This window comes from Brienomyrus brachyistius, chromosome 16, assembly GCF_023856365.1.
Source record: "Brienomyrus brachyistius isolate T26 chromosome 16, BBRACH_0.4, whole genome shotgun sequence".
In the NCBI taxonomy this organism is placed as follows: Eukaryota; Metazoa; Chordata; class Actinopteri; order Osteoglossiformes; family Mormyridae; genus Brienomyrus; species Brienomyrus brachyistius.
In genome coordinates this window covers 19,270,610-19,293,454 of record NC_064548.1, presented here as the reverse complement: position 1 = coordinate 19,293,454, position 22,845 = coordinate 19,270,610, and the positions used below count along the sequence as shown (strand labels likewise).

The following is a 22,845-nucleotide window of genomic DNA, read 5'->3' as shown; positions in this document are numbered from 1 at the left end:
AGTGGTGAGCACAGAGAATCATACATATATTGCAATGTAAGCAAAGTGTAAAGAGAGCACTAATAGTAACGACAAGGAAACATTGTGCAGATTTTTCTTTAAGTACACTGTACAAGTAGAATATCCTGAACAACACTAGATTGTAAAATTACATGCATAAGTATCGTGATAATTAATTAGCGGATCAGTATGTGAATTATATACATTTTCTGAAATATTTTTTCTAGGTATGGTTGTGTTTCTGGGGTAGCCCAGTGGATAAGCACGATTCTCTCCCCCCTCCCAAGGTGGAGTTTTGAAGCTCTCTGCTTCACTTCACACGTCCTCCCCTTGTCCTCTGGCGTTCCTGCCCTGTGATGGGTTGGTGTTCAGGCTGGACCCCTGCCTTGTGGCCTGTGCTGTCTGGGAGGTACTGCTGGTGACTCTGACCAGGATTAGTCGTTGAAAGGTGGATGGGATGTGTTGATAATATATGAGTTTTTTGAAAGGATATACTCTCAGTGATTGTTACTCTCAGTGACAAAAAGACTTTTAGAACTTACTACTTTGTTATATAAAAATACACTTCCAGTCCTATGTCTTCAGGAACACAACAATAGTAGAGCATTCATGTATTTGTTTGTTTGTTTGTTTGTTTTGTTTGTGTGGCTGTTAGTGTTCATTTAAAATTGCAATATGCAGCATAAGTAATGATATTCTGGTCTATAAATTTAGAACTTTGTTTCACGGCACTTGCATATATGTGTATTTTAAAATGATTCTTCTGAAACTCTCCTAATAAGTATACATTCATATGCTAGAATAAACAATTATTTACCATTTGGAACTATTTTTGGCTGTTTAGTGTCTGCATAATATGTTCCAGCTATTTTTTGGCGACTAGTTCAAGATGGATTTAGTAAGTCTTGCTTCAGCAACATAAACAAGCGAGCTGCAAATTTCTGACACCATCGGCAGGTTATTCTTGGATTGTTATGTGCAAATAAAATAATGTAACAAAAATATCACAATGGATTCAGACCACTCATCACATAGCCAGCAGCAAATAAAATGAACAACTGCCTCGTCAAGTCAGTTAGCCTTAAAACATTTTGTAAGAGTCCAACTCCATTGGCATAATCCAAATTATAAAGAAAAGGAAATAAGAGCACCTGTCATGCATGTTAGTTGCTGTTAGGTAGATGTGGGGATTCACCAGTGATGTGTTCAAGACCATCTGTTTTGTGATCAAGATAAGATCAAAATAAGATGGAGACTCATCCAACCCAAGACCAAGTCAAGAGCAAGACCTGTCCCAACCAAGACCAAGACCTGTCCCAACCAAGACCAAGACAAGATCAATACTTGAAAATTCGCAATCAGAATTTAGATTTTTTTAGTAGAGTGCACCCATACTGGCGTTATATTTTCATTTATGTAATTCCAAAAGACCCTATTATTGAAAACTTTTAATGTTTACATACTCTAAACAATAATGCAGATGTATAAAAAACATACATACTGTAACAAAATCACATACACAAAGCCCTCCCCCAGCTCCCTGACGGTGATAGTAAATCACAGCTCTAACAATCAACACTGAACAATAAACACTACCAACAATGTTCAACACAATCCAGCATAACAGGGGCAGTTGGTGATAGAGGACTGAAACAAATACCTTGGGAATGTCTCTCCAAAATGAACGTTCCAGTTCCTGATGCGACATGAGGTGACTGCGAGCAGGGTCTGGGACCTGGGGGTGTGGTGGTTGGGGGGGTCTATATCATTAGAACATTACAGAGCAGTAAATTATGGGTATGAAGCATGTAATTTAAGGTTATTTGTTGTTGATATTAACGCACCATTACAAGCCAACATCAAGCAGACATGTTTTGATATCCAAATTTGGCCTTGAAATGTTTTCATGGACACTATTACTGATACCGTCCTCTTCATTAGCTGTTTATTATTATTTTTATTTACATTACGGGAAATGTTAGTTAGCCTAATCTAGTCCAATATGAAAGAAACCCAACCTTTAACATTGCCAGAGTAGCCTAGCTTACGCTTACATTTAACATGTTTCATACAATTATCTTTACTCTGGATGCTATACCAGGTGAGCGCGTGCGGTTCGCGAGTTTCGCATCATCTATCATGCTTATACTGAATGCTCTAGTGCTCTCTCTCTCTCTCTCTCTCTCACACACACACACACACACACCCCAGACACTGTTAATGACCCTTTCAAACTGAATTAAGAATACACTTACCTGTACCCCGCAGACATTTTCAACTGCTCATTTTTTTTTATTATTCAGGTGAATATTTAGCAAATTTTATTTTTAACTCTAAAAAATGACCGAGGTCCAGACCTCAGTGACCTCTTACTTGGCCGGCCCTGATTGGAAGTGCTCGCCAGCCAAAGATGTATCCACTCAAGATGGACTCACACGGACAAGCGGCACCGGACAGCACATGCATCCAGACGGAAACTTCTTGGGATGGGAACGTCTTTCACGTTCATTTTTAAAGGGCCTACTTTCTCAATATAGCTTCCCAGCAGCCCCTGCCCCTTCTGAAGCTGCCCAATTTCCACTTGGTGAAGGGAAAGGGAAATATTTTTGTATATCAATTCAGATGTTTTGTAATATTTCGAGACTTATGGCCAAGACCAAAACAAAATGGGCTCATGACCAAGACAAGGCCGAGATCAGGTTGATCGGTCTCGAGACCAAGACCGGATCTTGAGAACTACAACCCTGGGATTTACTGTGCAGCACTTTGGTTTCCCTCTTGATCAGACCCCGAGGTTTGTTCTGCATACACTTGTCTGTACTGTACATTATGTGACTGTGAGAGATTGGAAGACTTTCCAGGGTGTTCTTACCACATGCTTTCTGAGATGCCATAACCTTGCATTAGATATGTGCTTTCAAGGATACAAAACTGCAATTCAATAATGATTTTTGAGATCTAATATTACCTTCATCAGACTATAAACGCAGCACTTTCATATTTAAAATGTCTTAAAATATCCTTGTGCTGTTAGTGTACAATTAATATGTATTCAAAAGGCATGAGGATCCAAGGGGATCAGGTAATATTACTCAATTATGGCAAAAAACTGCAATCTGTTACACCTTTCCTACCCAAATCTTCAGAACAACCTATGATGCATAAATATACACACAGTGGATGCAGACTGCTAACATTCTGTTATTTCAGCTTATTCTTGGGGCTGTTCTGCCTCTTTATTCAAGAACATGGGATTTGTCATTATGTCCTTTTTAAGAGCTGACAGATTGTCCTTCCTCTGTCCCATTTAAAACCAGGGGATTGCTTCATCCTGTTCTTTTGTCCAAGACACTATGCAATGAAGAACTAGCCTATGATGGGGTGAAACCATCCTTTCCTGTAACTGCTTATCCTATTCAGTGTCGCGGGGGGTTCAGAGTCTGTCCCAGTGGCTATGGGCGCCAAGGCAGGGAACAACACGAGATGGAGCGCCAACCCGTCGCAGGGCACACTCACACAGGCACTTCTATGGGCAACTTGGAAACTCCAGTTAACCTCAGCATGTTTTTGCACTGTGGGGGGAGGAATGGGAGGACCTGGAGGAAAGCCCATGACAACACGGGGAGAACCTGCAAACCCCAAACACATGGAACCATGGTCCCAGTGGCAACAGTGTTAACCACTGCACCACCATGCCACCCTGACTGAGATCATTTTCATTAGTTATTGAATAATCCCATTGTTATCGAGTAATGTCAGAGGCCTGGCTGAGTGCAATGCCATTTCAGTCAGACTTGCATAAATAAATAAGCACCAGCTGACATATTTAATCACAACAGCTTGTTATAAATTATTTGCTGTTTATGTGTAACATGAACAAGATTTTCAATTAGAATTACATGATTCAAACTAAAGGCTGTTTAAATGGAGCTTCCATCCAATCTGCCATTATGTCCGGGGAGTATTTATTTGCTGAGTGCATGGCAAGCAGCCCCTAGTGTACTTCAGAACAGAAGATTAATTGATTATAAGATGCTTGGCCTTCTGGGTGAATTTTGATTAAGAAAAAATTAATTATCGATATAAAAAGAATTTGTTCTTAAAGCAGATAATACTGACAAAAGGAAGAATTCAAGAAAATCTTGACTTGACTATGGTAGAAACAATTTTGATATCTCTTGATTTTAAACATAGGTATTAATACTTGCAATACTTGCGCATCATATTGATGATGGGTGATGCAGGGTTTGGCAAATGAGGCTAGTTTGATGCAGCTGAGATTTTACCACTTGGGTACAAATTCAGGTTGGGGAATTCTTCCTAACTTAGTGCGATTGGCTGACGATGACCATGTTATGGTCAGCCATCACGTATGTTACATTTCTAGAGACCATTGATGGTATGAATTGAGAAATATAAATAAAGGTTTATATATTACTATTTTCCCGCGACCCAGTAGGATAAGCGGTTTGGAAAATGGATATTACTATTTTATTTGTTTATGTAATGGCAGAGAAGTAATAACCTATTATGTATGTACTCTAGGGGTGGCATGGTGGTGCAGTGGTTAGCACTGTTGCCTCACACCTCTGGGACCCGGGTTCGAGTCTCCACCTGGGTCACATGTGTGGGCAGCTTGCATATTCTCCCCATGTCGTCGTGGGGTTTCCTCCGGGTACTCCGGTTTCCCCCCACAGTCCAAAAACGTGCTGAGGCTAATTGGACTAAATTGCCCATAGGTGTGCATGTGTGAGTGACTGGTGTGTGAGTGTGCCCTGCAATGGGCTGGCCCCCCATCCTGGGTTGTTCCCTGCCTTGTACCCATTGCTTCCGGGATAGGCTCCGGACCCCCCGCGACCCAGTAGGATAAGTGGTTTGGAAAATTATTGGATGGATGGATGTACTCTAAATTGTACATATGATTTGTAGTTCATTTTATTTTTGGTAAAACCACCATGTCAGTGGAAAGTGAAAAAATATATATATATTAATGTCTACAAGTGAAGATGACCAAAGGTGGTGTTCGCCTTCCTTGGCTTTAATCCTGTTTCCCTTTTTATGTTTCTGGATGTGTCCTGTTAATCTGCATGCTATCTTTCTCATGGTAATCAATTTTCCTTTCAAGGGGGAAAAGGCTGGAAAAGGCTATGGAACTAATTCTGTGTCTGTCTAATGCTGTCTTTCTTTCAAAAGGTCCCTCAATTCATACTTCCCTGCCCTTTGTCCCCTGATATTTCCTTCAGAAGTGAAGTTGAACTGTTTTGTGCACTGGCTCTCTTTGTGCAGAGACGTTTCCGTTTTTACCCTCAACACACTGGAAGTAAGAAGCGCGGCTTAATCACACACTAACATTTGATTCTACAGTCTGACAATGACAGTGGCGTCTTTTGATCGCTTAAAGGGGATGACAACCTGGATTCACTGCTGGGGAATATGCAGTACTGGTGCCTGGCCTGTGGTCTGAACATCTATATCCATCTCTCTTTACAAAAGGGACATTCTTATCATTTATCTTATCATATTTTTGTCTGTTTATTTTGCTATCCCTTTAAAATTAATATCAACTTCTGATGTAATTGTCATAATTCTGCATAGTGTGCGTATTGTAATTTAATGTAATTATAAGGGATAAGACTGATTGAAATCATATTTTATTCATCTACTTGCAGTGAATTTACTGGGTTGATTTATGCAATTTAAAGTAATTTGAATTATATATTTCATTATTGTTTTATATCCACAATAAATTGTTAATCCTGATTAACGCATTTTCATAATTTACTGTCTTACCCCAGTTAACAATACTGATTCTAAAGCAATTATATGTAATGCTATCTAACAATAATTTGAATATAATACTGAATATAAACCATTTTATTTGAAAATGACCCTTTGTATTGTTTTTTAGTTTTAATAGTAAATTAACTAAGGAACAGACGAGTGACTTGGCAAATCAGAAGTTGTATAGCCGATGACATTACATACAGATGTAAAGCAAAATGTTCCACTGGGTGAGAAAAGGAAAAACCTTAGTCATTAATATCAGCTACACATAAATAAATGGCAGCCATTTTATGCCCTTAACTGTATTAGACTATAAAATAAGCAAACTGGACCAATCCAGGCATGGTAACAGAAAAATGAATAAAGCTGACAGACAGTGAGAAAAACAGTTGCAGTGTTTTAGAGCAAAATTACATCTATAACGTGACACAGGTACTTTTGTTGCTCTGCTTTCATGGTCTAATAGCAGCATATTGTTTACTATTTAAAATAGTTTAAATTGATAAAATTTCGTTTTAAAAAACACGCTGATGGTGAGAAGCGAACATTCTTGTCTGACTGTGAATTCATCCCCATGTACATTAACCAAGCTGGCACTGTCCCGTAGGACTGGAGCACCCCTTCATGATGATGCCCCACCCTCTCATCCCTGTCAGCCTGCCTCCGGCTTCCGTCGCCATGGCGATGAGTCAGATGAACCATCTCAACACCATTGCTAATATGGCTGCAGCTGCTCAGGCACAGAGTGCACCGTGCAGGATGGTCACGTCTGTGATAAAGGTGACAGAATGCGCACATGCCTCCCTGCATCTTATCAGAATGCACTGGTACAAACTGAGAAAGTGCTTTTGTTCACAATTTGATTTTACTTGGATATTTTTTTTTCTTTTTGTTTGTCTTAGTTGACAAATATAGATTTAGAGCTTTTGTTGGATTAAAATAGCACAACTGACAGCTATTTTTCAGTAGCTTTACGCTTTATTTTTGATATTCTTAATAGCAGTATTAACCAAATAGACCAGTACAGTTAACTGAGGTTCCCCAAAGTGAATTTAGTAAATCTTATAGAAGTATTCTGTGAATGTATGAAAAGAGTAGCGATCCACCTTCATAACTAATTAATTTTGAAGTGAATAACATAAGAATCACAACATCCAACAATGATTGCTAAGCATGTCATATAATTTCGCTGGAACTACTGAAATGGCCAAATTGCACGTTTGGAATTACATTAATTGTAATTGTAGTGAGGTAATCATTTTAGTATACTGTACCGTATGCTGCACATGGTCCATCATGTGTAATAATACACTAGCTGGACAAGGTTGCATGCATGTATGGTACCCAGACTGATTGCTTTTTTCACTTGGCAGGAACGCACCCCAGGTAGTCCATCTCCCGCCCCCTCCATGGAAGAGAGAAAGAGGCCGGGCAGCCAGGCGTCCTCTCACCAGAGCACGAGTGTGTCCACCTCCCCCGCCCATACAGAGAGCTCCTCCGACCGAATCCGTTAGTACTTACACAGACAGATCCGTGACGTGTTTCAACATTGTGTGAGCCGTTTAGCACTATTTACCATAAAGTTCAAAATACTTAAAGATGATTTTCACAGTGATTAGCCCACCTGTGATTCAGTCTTGATTTACCTTTGTGAAAAAGACGTGAAAATAAATATGTATGTTTCAAGTCACATAACCTGTCTTTTTGTATATATTAATGGTGAAGCTGCACATCAGAATGGACTCTCCATGAACCATGTGCTTCTAAGACTGTCTCCAAGCGTCGTCCCAATGCCAAAGGAAGGAGATCTGGCCACTCACAATGCCGGACAAGAGAAAGTAACCGAAACTGAAAAAGGTTAGAAATTTCCCTTGTATACGCTTACATTTTGCTTAGAATTACAGCTGTTGCGAGACGTCTTGCAAAGTTCAAATATGCCATGGATAAGACAAGCTTCCCAACGGCACACTAAGGAATTTGTATTTAAGGCCAGATGTTTCTTTTTCATTAATGCAGGTTCTGAAACATCCTCTGAAATCAAAAAACATTTAAATATAATAATGTCTAATCAAAAAGACCGTAACTGCAGCATGCTATGGAAAAATTCCTGAAGACAGAAAGGTCCTGTTTGTATTTTTTTTAGTTAATAAACATTCACACATCTATTAAAGTTTAACAGTTAAGTTAGTTACGTGGAAATTGGTAGCTGAGTTAAATGATTGTCTGGAGATTTTCTTGGGATTTTGAAAAAAAAAAGTCTTTCTGTGCTTGTGCTATTGCCATTTGCCACTTATATTTAACGCTAAACCCTAAAAAGCTAACATTCAGAGGTTTATTTTAATTCTGGGTTCTCTAATGTGTTCACCACAGGTCTCAGGCTACGGAAAACATTTTTATAAAACGATCCATTAATGCAGAGGAGTGAAGCTAAATTAGTTAACAATTTGCTGAGCGTGAATTAATGAACAGAGCTGCGCCTCACTCCCACAGTTGTAATTTTCATAATAACCTCAGCCCTTCATTTGGCAGGTTGTTTAGCTTTTTGAGTTTGAAGGTTTCCATTAGTGTAATGAGGACTGTGCAAGGGCGAGCAGTCAGCACAATTTACACAAGGAAGCTGACATAATGCATAAGGCAATTTAGGCAGCACGCACAGTATACGTATGCATGAATGCAGTCAGATAAAAGCAATTGCACTGCGAACTCTGTAACTAACCAATATATTTAACTAGGTAGTATCATATCATTACCTAGTCATATATCATAATGTTGTGTGATTATAATAATGCATTGCTAGTTTCACATACATACATATACTCACTTGGGACCATATGCATACTGTATACTAAATTAAGGATGGCCATTTGGAATTCTGGCATTGTTTAAGACTTTGCCTTTTTAATTGAAAATGTTTATCAGAACAGTTTGCAGAAACAAATTTGGTAACATTTTAGTACTTCAATTATATTCCTTCATGGCTTATGATCCTAGTAGAGCATTAAATTACTTTTATGTATTACACATTCATTAGAGTGGAAAGCTTGCACTGAATCATCTGAATCGCAACCTGATGATCATCACTCATGTCTTCAGCCTGTTATATTTTTTAAGCAAGTTCGTTCATGGTGTTGATGTAAAATAATAACATTATTGCTTGGTTGTTTATGCAACTAATGGTTCAAACTGAAATAGATCATCTAGTCACCAGGCATGGAAGTATTAAGTATTTCCTCACATCACCTTATTGGTGGTATTTCCTCTACCGGCAAGGAATCTCAATGAAAGAATTTCCTTAAAGGACATCATATTAATTAATATGTTGTTAATTACTATTTGATAAAAAAAAGAATAACAGAACAAGAATAACAAACATTTGTGAGTATTGGGAACTATAAGGAAAATCATTCCTCAACTGTGTTTTTTTCATTGACGTAAATGAGATGATGATAAAATGCAAATTAATATGTGATGCCGGAAACTGAGACGAAATGTACTGACAGTGTCATCCGGTGACAAGTTTGAAATGGATGCAATCAGAATAGAATAGTTAGTTTTGATTGTAGCTGCACATCAATGGATAATGTTGATCTAACCGACTTCAAGCGTATAAACCATGTATCCTACTGACAAGTAGAAACCATGCAGTTTTGTCTGTGAAGTTGGTCTGTGCCACAGCCAGCTTTTAGCTTTTTCACGGCCTTTGAAGTTCCGTGCTATGGACTGAAATGAGTACAACCCAGTTTTCGCTAGTTTGATACTTGTTTTCGTTTTTAAAAGAGGACACTTGAATTTTCCGTATTCAAATTACATTTTTTTTCGTTTGTTTGTTTTGCCTTTCCTGATCTTTTATTTAATGATACATAAAGGCCATATTTACCCATTTTAAAATTAGTGCAATGTTTTATATTGAAACCATTACGACAGTTAAGTCCTTAAATACCACATCATCAAACTTAATGCCATGGCCTTAATAACAGTGTTAATAAAAGGTGTTTCCTTTAAGGAACTGTAGAGAGAATAGTGAGTGACCAACTCACTCTGTGTCTGTCTGGGTGGGCATGAAAATCATCTAATTTGCAAAAGGGGGAACCGGCAGAAAAGAGAACCGCCATTTTTATATCGGTTCTTGCTTTTATGTTAGAATACATAGAATATAAATATGTAAATGTATGAATAACATAAATGACATTTTCAGACATTGGCATTAGAAAACACACAAAGGAGTAATCACCTGACTGGCGGGGAAAGATGATGCAAATTGTCGTGCAAGTGAAATGTGCGCTAAATGAATAGGTATATTTTCAGACCTTCATATCACAAGATGGACTCTCAGCGTTCAGGTAAAAATACATTTAAATACTCTCACATTTCCGAGTGATCCATCCAGTACTTCTAGAAATTGTATAAGCTGGTGAGTGTGGGATGAGTACGACTTAGATAGCCTGATCCAATGACAGGGCTGTCTGAGGAATACAATGCTGTCGTTTCTGACAGCACCAAATCTAGTTGAACAATGGAGTTTACATGCAGTATGTAAACTAGGATATGGTGAAATAGACTGGTTTAAGTAAAAGGACAGGGTCGGACTTCATCAGACTTTGGCTTAATAAAATGGACTGGTGAAAGGGCTAATTAAAGGCATGTGGTTCTTCATTAAAGTGCCTTGAACCACAGATAGCCTGAAAGCTGCTGATAGATACTGCATGGCCCTCTTTGGATTCAGCCACTAAGTATTGCGGTTGGTAATAGCAGCAGCATTTTGATCATTTTGATTGTTGAAAAGTGAATACAACACGAGGAATTTGCTATTAAAACGTCACCGGTTAATGTATCCATTTGTGGTTCTTGTTTTTGTTTGTTGTCTTTAACCTACAGTTAGAATAAGTTGGCAGAAGACAGAGGTTATTTCACCTTGGTATTGGATACTGACATTGAATGGATTAACAGTTCATTTGTATGAAAAACAGCCGATTTTGGATGTATCTTTGGTAGATCTTCACAGAAGCACCCCGATGTATGTATTTGAATGCATGGCTTAATATGTCTGTGATATTGCAATGGGTCTGTGATCTCCCGCTCACTGTGTTTAATGGAGCTAATGGCTTCTATTACTGACCTTAATTCCTGCTGCAAGTGAGCAACTGTACCTGATTTATGATAATTATTATTGAGTTCCATCGTTTTAAACATAATATGCAGTATCAGTTTTACATCATTAGTTATAAAAGGTTTGCTCAAGTTTTTTAAGTTAAAAGAACGACCATAGAAGCCAATATGCATTACATAACCACATGCATGATTAAACTACAAAAATACAGTCTCATGTTTACGATATTTTATATCTTTGCAAACTTTGTCCAAACGTTATGCTTTGTTCCAGCACATCTTATCCGGTGGAGGATCTTGATAGGTTGACTGGTGATTCTGGAACCTGATCTAGGTAGCATCGGGTGCGAGGTAGACGGATACCCTGAAGAATATCTCTGTCAATTGCAGGGCCCACACATAGACTCATCGACATATTGTTACAGCATTAAATACAAGGTGTCCTGCCAGGGTGCATGCTGGTATCCTCCACATGCTGATTTGATTTAAGTTTAAATCTGTGACCTGTAGATGAGGCCTTCTGATGTTAGTGCCTCCTGATAAAGCGAGGGTGTGCCAAATATTTAATTGCAGTATGATTCTAAATTCCAGATCTCATTTAAGATATACTGCTGATGACGCAAATGGTTTATATTTTTACTTTTTTCGTGTCTTCAGGACGTCGGAGATAATTTGGGCCTTTGTTCTTCTGTGAGATAGCGCATGCTGAGAATATATTTTCAGAGGGTGTTTTTTTTTTTTTTAGGAATGCTACACAGAGAGAACTGCTTTTCATTTTAAAACACTTTAAAATGCGTCAGAATGATCGCTTCTGCAAAGACGAATGGGCTGGACGAGGCGGTGAATGTGCTGTGGTCAGCTAAGCAATTCCGGTCTGTGGAGAGTGCTTTTAGTGCCTTATCAGCAGTAGTATGCAGCTTACAGATTGGCTGTAAGACATTTGAAGCTAAGCGGTAAGGTGTGCTTAGCGCTTAAATGCAGCACCCTTGGGGAACTAATGCAGGAAGTGGCGTTAATGTGCATTTTTCTGTCTGTAAAGTGCGGAAGGCACTATTCTTCAGCTAGTGTCATCCTCTGAGTGAGATGATTAGGTGTGAGTCTGTGTTCATTTATTTATATTATTTCTGTTTAAGTCATTTGAATGCAATACCATTGACAATGAGGCTGCATGCAGGTACTTAACAAAAAAAAAACATTAAAAAGTTGTTAAAACGAGAAATGTCTTGTGAAAAAATGTCCTGTGGCTGTTATCAGAAGAACAGGGTTATAACTCTCATGCTTAATCAGAGCCTCTAGTGGCCAATGGTGGTGAACAATGACTTATGGCATTGCTTTTGTTTCAGATTCAGAAAGTACAAATCCAGACCATGATTTTGTTTCAACCAACCAGTTGAGCATAAAAAGCCACAGTCACAGAGGACTCAACTGGTTGGTTGAAACAAAACCCTGGTCTGGATTTTTACTTAATGGACCTGAAATGTCCACCTGTTTTTGATTTTGAGCAAACTTCGCTCAACGAATGCTGCTATTATTATTATTATTATTATTATTATTATTATTATTATTAGTAGTAGTAGTAGTAGTAGTAGTAGTATTGCTGTTGTTATTATTACTATTATTATTATTAGGAATACTGTACTATTAGAATATGTACACACACAGACACACACACACACACACACACACACACACACACACACACACATATTGGAACAGAAATGTTCTCTAACATCAGGCACAATTTTTAAATGTATTGTCATAATACTATTCTCCATGGGTTCTTCTTGGACACGGAAGCAAAATGAAATTAATATAATTTTAGCGGAATTTAGTGAAATGTGAAACACTGAAAATGAAATATTTGACTCGCCGGTGCATTAAGCTGTTTTATCAGTATGTAATTGTACGGCATATGTTTTTGAACTGTGAAATAATTGTTAAATAGGCATAGCGAAGGGATAAGGGGTGGGGGGAAATTCCTGCTTTGGGTCGAAGACGGGGGCTCACTCCTCTGCTGAGAGCTTTAGTGCTCATTGCAGTCACCTTGACTTTGCAGCAGGACAGAAAATGCGCTGCTTATCCTCTCCAACCCCAGCCTGTCAATTAGGTGTTTAAAAATTAATCTCTTTAACTGGAAATACCATTCCAGCTTCCTCCCATCTGTAAATGGATTGTGATTAATTCAAGCAGTGTGAAGCCAGTGTTATGAATAATGTTATCAAAACCAATTTCCACACATTCAACACAGGGTGGTTAGACACCCTTAAGTAAGTGAACTAGGCTCCTTCCGTCTGTCCCGTGATATGGGTTTAACAGAGCATCTGACCCTTCTGCTGTGTTAAACTTTACAATTGTGTCTCTTTTCTTTTTTTGTTCCTTTTATCTTCTTTAAGCCTCTCAGTACATACAGCCAGGACTGCTGCCAGTGTTGGCGGTCATCAGAACAGAACAATGGCTGGGTTCCCCAGTGAGTCTCAAGTCCCATATAATGACTTTAACACGTCCTCTTGTCCTCACCGAAACACATTTAGCTGCGGTCGTCTGCTATTGGACGCCCTGCAGGTCACTGTGCCGGTCAGTGTGCAAATCACTGAGCGGATTTCTGCGTAGGTCACTGCAGACGAGTGTGTAGGACTGTGTGACAATCACTGAGCGGATTTCTGCGTAGGTCACTGCAGACGAGTGCGTAGGTCGGTGTGACAATCACTGTGTGGATTTCTGCATAGGTCACTGCAGACGAGTGTGTAGGACTGTGTGACAATATCTGTGCGGATTTCTGCGTAGGGCATTGCAGACGAGTGTGTAGGACTGTGTGACAATCACTGTGTGGATTTCTGCGTAGGTCACTGCAGACGAGTGTGTAGGACTGTGTGACAATCACTGTGCGGATTTCTGCGTAGGTCACTGCAGACGAGTGCGTAGGTCGGTGTGACAATCACTGTGCGGATTTCTGCGTAGGTCACTGCAGACGAGTGTGTAGGACGGTGTGACAATCACTGTGCAGATTTCTGCGTAGGTCACTGCAGACGAGTGTGTAGGACGGTGTGACAATCACTGTGCGGATGTGTTTCTGCGCAGATCATTGGGTTTATAAACAGTTGCGGTTGGGGTGTGGTGTTATATAGTGAAAATGTAATTACAGCATATTTTTCAATTTTTATAACAAGTGTAAATACACTTGACACTCTACTTACATGGGAATTAAAAGAGAAAGACAAACGCTTATTTTCTATAGCTATTCCAAGGAGACTTGAATGTATAAAGGAAGATCCTCCGTCTGAAGCATGACATTTCAGAGAGAGGTCTTCAGATGTGGCAGAAATGTTTATGACTAGTAACGACTCATAACCGCTGTCATGTACAATAAATTACAATAAATGGTGGCGTTCCCTTTGTTTTCCCTGTAAAAAATATGGAAACTTGTGTGTGTGTAGCATTAAAATAAGGACAAAAACACAGTAAAGAATCATGACACTACAGAATCAATAACTGGTTTATTTAATCTGATAATTTATTTTTCATAAAAGAATAATTTTACAATGAAGTTCATTTTTAATTGAGAAATATCTTTTATGATGATCACCTTTTCCACGTTCTCTGGGTGCTGAAACATAGTACTCTAAACAAAACCTTTTCGTAGACACACTAGGGACCTTCTTTAATCTCGGCAAAGTGGAAACTCTTTGGATTTCTTAGAGCAAAGCATTTCTCTGATCCTGAATAAATTAACATACCGACTTTTACACCAAAATAGTGATGGAACCTGAGGAACTGCTGCATTTTGCAGTCAGAGGCACCCGACCTGGATATATTTAATAATATCGTGTTTGTTTATATATTTTTCCAAAGTGTCATACAGTTGAAGACGACATGGGGTCATATCGTAGGGTTGAACAGTGTCCCTGGAGCAGTCAGGGTTAAGGGGCTTGTCCATAGACCCAGAGGTAATATGATTACTCTGTCAGTCATGGTCTTTGTGGGGGGGGCAGTGTGTGGCCCACTCGGAACTCTGCCCCTATGATTGGAACGTTGATTCTTCTTTTGGGGGAGACTGACTGAGCTTGAACTCTTACTACAAAGGTTGCTCTGATCTGTCTCGGTGTCTCATGGAGAAAAGAATGGAACATCACTATTGTGATCATTGATTTTTTTTAATTGTTTTTTTACTTTTTAAAAGTTTTTTATTACACCCTTTAATCAGTGTTAATTTCGGCAACGAAAATATTGATGATAAATATTCGTTGACCGGCTTTTATTTAATGACTACATTCGAACGATAGCATAAATGAAAAAAAAAAATCATTGACAGTGGAAATTAAGGCAAAACGTTCGTTATGCTCTGATGAGTAAATACAGGTAACCTTGTGTTATGTAGGAAACTGGAATGGGAATTGTGGGGTTGGTCTGTGGTGTTCAGGTGTATTTGTTTTGCTGAGCAGGGATATAAGTAAAGGGGAAAACTGCGAAAAGTCACTCTCATGTCCAAGTGTATTTATTCAGGTAAACGGCATGACATTTGGCGACGAGGAAGGCCAAATTCAGCCTGCCACCATCCGCTCCTTTCCTTTTGGTCTCCAGAGTCCCCCCCCCCCCCCCCGTGGTTAGATAGTTTTGGAGTATACTTAGCCGCTTTGGGCTATGAGGATTTATCGACCAAGAGGAAATTAGCGATTCTTCTCCACTGTCTGGGCATGGAAGGGCAATGGATTTTTAGTACTATGGGTGTTGCTAATACCTACGAGGAGGCAGTGACACTCTTAACGGCCCCCTTCACCAGCCATAAACGGACTTTACTCCGGCGGTACAAACTCCACAAGCGACTGCAGGGACCCGGTGAGTCATTTCAAAACTACGTCACTGTCTTGAAGGATCTGCCGCGCTCATGTGACTATGGGGCTCTGCAGGATCAGATAATTCGTGATCAGTTCATCGAAGGGGTGTTGTGTGACAAAACTGGGGAAAAACTGCTGCTTGAAGCCGATGATTTGACTTTGGACAGAGCAATGGAAATAGCGCTGCAGGTCGAGGTAGCCAATGAATGCTCCTCTCTGTTGGCGAGTGCCCGCCCACTCGCAGACAGTCCAGCTCAGCAGCACGTGCACACCTACCACACTCAGGTCAGCCCCTCCTCTGCCGACGACGGTCCGCATTCGGAAATGGGTGTTCCAGTGCAGCTCGGCAGGACAATCGGAGCAGTTTGGACAGCTGTAGCAACTGTGGCTCCAGGTCACACCATTCCAAAGCTCCTCATTGCCCTGCTAGAGGTCAACAATGCCGGAATTGTTTTAAGCTAAATCACTTTGCCAGGGTGTACCGTTCCACCCCAGCTGCCCCGCCATCACAGACCTGGCACCCCGTCTGCTCCGAACGTCTGCACAGAGATTAGAACGCCCTCCGTTCTGGCTCACTTTAACCCTGATTGCTTGGTGTTTTTGACCTGCGATGCCTCCGCCCGTGCACTTGGCGCAGTCCTGTCACAGGAGTAGGATGGTGTGGAGAGGCCCATCGCCTTTGCCTCCAGGGCCCTGACGCCCACCGAACAACGCTACTCGGTGGGTGAGCACGAGGAGCTTGCCTGCGTATGGTCCGCGGAGAAGTGGCACCTTTACCTCTATGGGTGGCATTTCATCCTTCGCACGGACCATCAGTCCCTGACTACTTTGCTGTCAGCGTCAGGCACTGGCCATAAACCCCTGCGTCTGTACAGATGGGGCGAATGCCTCCGCCAGTACAACTATGATCTGAAATGTACCCCTGGGAGAGACAATGTGGTCACTGACCTCCTTTCACGTTCGGTAGACGTGCCCACACATATTGTGTCACCGGTTGGGGGGGATGCCGAACCTGAACTCATTCGGATGCTCTACACACCCTTGCAGCCAGCGGTGTCATTAGAAGAGCTGAAACAGGAATCTGAGCGCGACCTGGTCCTGATTACCCTTCATACGTACATACAGTCTGATTGGCCAGTGAAGGTGCCTGCGGTTGGTCTGTGGTGTGCATGTGTATTTGCTTTGGCGAGCAGGGATATAAGTAAAGGGAAAAACTGCAAAAAGTCACTCTCGTGTCCAGGTGTATTTATTCGGGTAAAAGGAATAACACCCTGGACAGGTAACCCAGATCACAGTAGCCATCTCAAAACACTGGTCCATGCATCTTTCTCATTGAATTATTTGTTTTTCCCACTTGTTGCCTACCTGAGCAAATTCCAGCTTCCAGTATAACTAACGCTACTTTCATACTACATGATTTTAGCCACAATTTTCCATCGCCGACAGTTTTTTAGAAATTGCCGACGAAACCTTCAGATCTGAGGCAAATCCGTGTGCAATCTAGCAGGCTAAATATGTGGACCTGTCGATCTCTAAATCCTGTAGGTGTAAAAGGTGCTGCGACTGGCAATGGGTCCGCCGATGAGCCACAACCAAGGAGAGTTTAAGATACGGGGTGAGAGGAAACCCGAGGGAGAAATTTAGAAAGGTGTGCAAAGTTCAGTTTGTTTACGAACTGTTCTTAGTGTTCAGGGACACACACGCATGCAAGGGTCATCTTTGACACATGTATCTTACTGAAACTAAACCGAGATAAGTAAACTGTATCTGGTGAACAGAAGGATAAGTCACATAACATTAATACTTATTAATGCCACAATAATGTCTCTTTTTTGTCGTTTCAGCAATTTTACTGTATTATTTAGTTTATTCATGTTTCTGAAGAAGGTCTATTGTAAATTGTGAAAACAGTTTTTGAACACAGTTAAATGGGCGTTTGATAGGCGTTTAGATTCCCTAATAACAAAAAATATTACAGTATAAAATTGGCATACGGTTGAATTTGATGGGTGCTTTAATGAGCTAATAAGAAAAATGAAACAGGGAAAATGTGTTTGTTGTTGATGTATGCTGAAAAAAATATTACCATTAAAGGAAATATGATTGTATTGCACCTTTTCCAACAAACTTTAGGCATTCATTTTTATGTATGAAAGTATGGTAAGTCAGTAGCACATTCTCAGCCTAGATAACTCAGCGTCATAGGGTATGCTTATGTATACGGTATGCTTATGTATACGGTACGCTTATGTGTACGGTACGCTTATGTGTACGGTATGTTTATGTATACGGTACGCTTATGTATACGGTATGTTTATGTATATGGTACGCTTATGTGTACGGTACGCTTATGTGTGCTGACTTCTCAAAGGAATTTATACCGCCAGGAGAAATATCCTGCAGCGAAATCCATTTCAGTATCATTAACCTATCTGAGAAAATTACGACTAAAAAATGGACTAGAATTAGACTAAAATTAAACCTGAGTTCCATTGACTAAAACCAACTAAAACAAAACAAAAACAAAAGACTAAAATGTGACTTTAATCCAACTAAAATGTTCAGTACGTGACTAAGACTAAAACTAAATTTAAAATGTTTGCCAAAATTAACACTGCCTTTAACTTGTAAAATATAAATACAATCTATAGCTATAAACATACATTCTTATATACAGCTGGGGAAGTGAGGAGAATATTTCAGGTTATATAATAAGGAGGACAGTGGACATGGTAAGTCATGTGTTTTCGGAATCATGGCTTATCTGTACTGGACACATGGCATCTGTTTCACATTCGTGTGCGGCTCATACTGTTCAGCGGAAACAGTGAGATTCCGTTTGTGACACAGTCGACCTGAAAGGATTTCATTAGTATTTCACAGTGTAACACAATGAGCTTCCACACCTGCCATGGAAACGCATTACACAGGATCAGGCCCCTTACTCCACTGCTTTCAGTCCAGCATCTGTCTCTGCAGTTAAGCTCACGTCTGTGATTTCGGGTGCATTGTGTTAAATAAACAGCAATGTGAACAGCAGAGGGACAAAAGGGTGAAAGATTGTTAAATATAAACCTTAAAAGGTCGCAAATAAATTTCATATCTCTTATTACATTTTCATTTTTTTTTACTGTTTGATTATTGAGAACAACACTGACTTGTGGTAACGGGAAATAAGAGTGTAAGTAGTGAGAGTCAGTGGTTGCATAAGGTAGGGATGTACGTAAGACTTAGCTTTCTTGTTTCAAATGTCTTTTGCATTTTATCTATTTTTGTTTCTGTAAACATATGGTCATAACTAGCCTCTGTGGACCATTTTAGGAAGCCATTCTTTAAATTACCTTCAAGCCACCATCTGTGCATCTGTCTTTATAACATCATCTCCAGGGATTAAAAGTGTTTATGCAAGATTTTTAAATGAATTTATTTAATAATAATAAATTTATTAAAGACAGACGTGGGTCTATAGATCATAAAGACTGATAAGACAAAATCTAAAAGCTGAACATGATTTCTGGTTTGTATTTCAACCCTTTAATTGTATTTTCTGAACATCTTGGATCAAAATGTCACATTTTTCGGGGACAGTGGACCTGAGCTTGGTGTCCCAGTTGGATTATGGATCCTTATTTTAAGGTTTTAGACTTAAAAGAAAGAAAACAAACATTGCAAATCACAATATTTTTATCCTGCGTCTGGAGTGAGTCGAGTAGCACTGTGTCCTGGCTTTTCCTCTCCATCTGCTTCCCAGTGAGATGGTGGCTGAGGATGTGGGAATCGATACTGAATGTTTCATTTTGAGAATCGATTCTAATGAAAAAAAATAGATTTTCTTTACCTAGCAATTGAAATGTTTTTATTATTATAGGTAGCAGGGCATTAACTACTACCAGGCAGGGCCACCCGTAAGGGACTGGGAAAATGGAATGATCGGCAAATTTTTATTACAGTATAAGCCGACCCCTCCCCCAGGAACCTTCACCGTAAGGGTTGGGCCAGCTCCAAATATGGGTATCAGTAATACCAACCTTGGTATCGGATCGATTCGGATCAAAAAAAACATCAGTGGCTCTTGTGTTGTTTGCCACCAGGAAAGAATGCTAAAGGTCTCTATTAAGCATCTTTACTTGGACTTTTATCCCAATTTGGTATCAAAATACTGCATGATTAAAGTGATCAAAGAAAGAATAACACGTTGTGACTTTAAAACGAATAGTATCTCTTAATCTGTTAAATTCCAGGGCTGCTAAAGTTTTATCTCGTAGACAAAGGAGAGATTCTCTGATACGTCCCCCAAAACTTGATGTACATGCAGAGTTTAGGCTATTTACATGAAATAAGCAAACTAAAACAGAGCGTGATTGATGTGTCAGAGCAGGCTAACTCTTACACCTCCTTGAATAACAACACATTTTTAAAAGTTTTTTAGCGAAAAAAAATTAGCCCAACCCCACATACCTTTTTGAAGCTCAAATAGCTTTCATTTATTTATTTGTTTAAAAAAAGCCTTATACTTATCTCATGAAGGGGATCAAGTAACAGGTCAATGTTTGATGTTAATACAGATACGTGTGCATTTCATTATAAATACTTCTTGCTCCACGACCAAAAGCAGTAGTAGTAAAAAATATATAGTTTGTAAGATTCCATTTGAGTTACACAAAAGAAACGTAAACTTATGCAAAAGTTGGGTTTTACCACACCGTGAAAAAATACTATTTTTGAGATTTTTAGATGTAAAAAAAAAAAACGTTACAGCTCATCGTCTTTTGCTCCCCTGGGTATAGAAAACATGCTATATGTCAAAAAAAAGATCTTTTAAAATAAACAAACAAAAAACATTTCTGAGCTCTGGGAGGTATTTGTAATTCACATGCCAGATTTTATCAAAATGAAAACTGGTGATGTAAAGGCCATTTGTTGCACTACAATGGAGTGACGCCTACAGGTGCTTTACAGTAATACTTCGACTGACTTAGGGCTTAGCGGACATTGGTGAATAGTGCCGGGATCCCTTGTTGTTTGACTTGGATTTTGTATTCACATCAGTGATACCGTAAGGCAAGGGAAAGTTAGGGCGACTCCAAGGGCCCCTGAGGGATATATGGTCTAGAAAATTTGGAAAACACCTGGATTGGTCTGGACTGGGGGGCCCAATATGATAAGCCTTCATGGGGCCCAAAATCTCTAGCAATGCCCCTGATTCACGTTGCATGTGAATAAACAGGACATGAAACAAACAAACGTGTGAAAACTAGTTCAGTTCAAAATTTTTGTAATGTTTCATCATGTTCTCAAATAACCTACTAATGTACTGCGTTTAATTTCGGACCGTCTTTCACCTTTCCTTTCCAGTTAGCGATCTTCCCTGTCATAAATGCTGTGCATGCTGGGATTAAATGAGTAAATTTAAGGCTGTGTGACCTTAATCATGGTCTGTAACAGACCAGAGAAAGAAAGTGTTCATCCAAATGGCCCAGGTGGGCTGCATGGCGTAAACCTGCATTACAAGGACCGTGCCTTTGTGTACGAACGCTGCCTTAAAAACATGAATGACCCGTAATAGCTTTTCCCACCAGAGGTCTGATTGCTTTTGTGTAATTGAATGCACTAAAAGTACACATGGCATCAATAATCAAGCTCTGTTTAGAAACAGATGAGGGATCTCATTAGTCATTTGCAACCCATTATAAAGGGAACATGCAATTTTAATGGCGTACAATACCGGTGTACACAAAATCTGCCACATTCAGTTCTCCTGGGCCCTAACAGTAAATTTTCCCTTATTTTTTTATCTGGCTACATTAGATTGACTTGAAGTCAAAGCACTTGTGTTCTGATGAAGACGAAGTATATCCTGTGTAGAGGGGGCGCGTTAGGCCGCCTATGATTGGGGTTTGTGAACACTATCATTCGTAGGCTATGATGAGGCTCCCCTGTGTGCTCCGGAGGTGAGGGACTGCTATGACAGGCTGTGTCTACCTGGACAGGCACTACCCCCCGGCTTCCCCTCCCCCCTCATCTGTCCCGACGGCCTGTCCTCCATCGAGACACTACTAACAAACATACAGGTACACCCACATTTCCCATACAGTTACTTGTTTGTTTGTTTATGTGTATTTATAGTTCTTTGTCATCATCTCAAAGGATTCAATGATTCAAAGGAAAGAATTCCTTTGTAGTGAACTATAATATAGATAAAATGCGTATGCAAATTACAGTTGCATGCAAGTATGAAAACAAGGTGCTGAGATTAAAGTAACCGTGGTTAATAAATAAGAGCGGTGATTGATATAATACTGCGAGTTATTGCTGTCTATTCCTTAAACGTGGGAGGAAGCTGTTCCTGAGTCTGTTTGTACTTATGTAGAAATTCTTCAAACCAATTTAATTACAGTGATTTTTAAACTTAATGCTGCTTGTAATATATGGATACCTATAATGCAAGACAGAACTGGGACATAAGCTAGCTATGGTAAAATTGATGAGTCCCACACCCCCACAAAAAGAAAACATTCATGTTACTTTTATTCACCGGGCCATTTCATAAATTCTGTAATTATTTATGGAACAGCGCTAAACTCTTGAAGCACATCTCCAGGGGCTTCTGAAGGTCGCCATTGACAGTGCGCGAGCGCAAGAAAAGCAGGTGCAGCTGGAGAAGACTGAGCTGAAGATGGAGCTGTATCGAGAAAGGGAGCTTCGGGAGACACTGGAGAAACATTTGGCAGTGGAGCAGAAAAACAGAGGTAACCCCCCCACCCCCCCCCCCCCACAGGAGGGAAACATCAGTCTTTACTATCAGAGGCAGATTGCCAACACAAAAGCAAACCATGGAATTCAGCATCAATTTGCTTTACTTCCAAGATAATTAAAAGAGAAATATAGCAAATACAGAACTAAAAATGTGTAATTCAGTCCTGTTTGATTTCTTTTTCATTTACATGGATTTTGCATAATGGAAGCAATAAAAAAAGTATTCTGCCATAATTACATTGTAACTCCTTTTACTGAACTATTGTCGTAAAGCTTGATTTCCACTTTCAAGTTTAATGATTTAGATTGGCTGTAAATGGAAGCACACTCTTGACTGTCTAATTGTAAATACTTGAATATTCCTGAA

At 39.7% G+C, this 22,845-nt stretch overlaps 1 protein-coding gene across 1 annotated transcript in view; it reads left to right on the top strand.

Moving 5' to 3' along the window:
• Window positions 1-22,845, top strand: part of LOC125710030 (dachshund homolog 1-like) — a 79,663-nt gene that overhangs the window by 49,242 nt on the left and 7,576 nt on the right. The window contains exons 4-8 of the mRNA XM_048979190.1: window positions 6,392-6,564; window positions 7,158-7,293; window positions 7,510-7,641; window positions 21,642-21,793; window positions 22,324-22,471. Coding sequence (XP_048835147.1) covers window positions 6,392-6,564; window positions 7,158-7,293; window positions 7,510-7,641; window positions 21,642-21,793; window positions 22,324-22,471 — 741 coding nt within the window. The remainder of the gene's footprint in view (window positions 1-6,391; window positions 6,565-7,157; window positions 7,294-7,509; window positions 7,642-21,641; window positions 21,794-22,323; window positions 22,472-22,845) is intronic.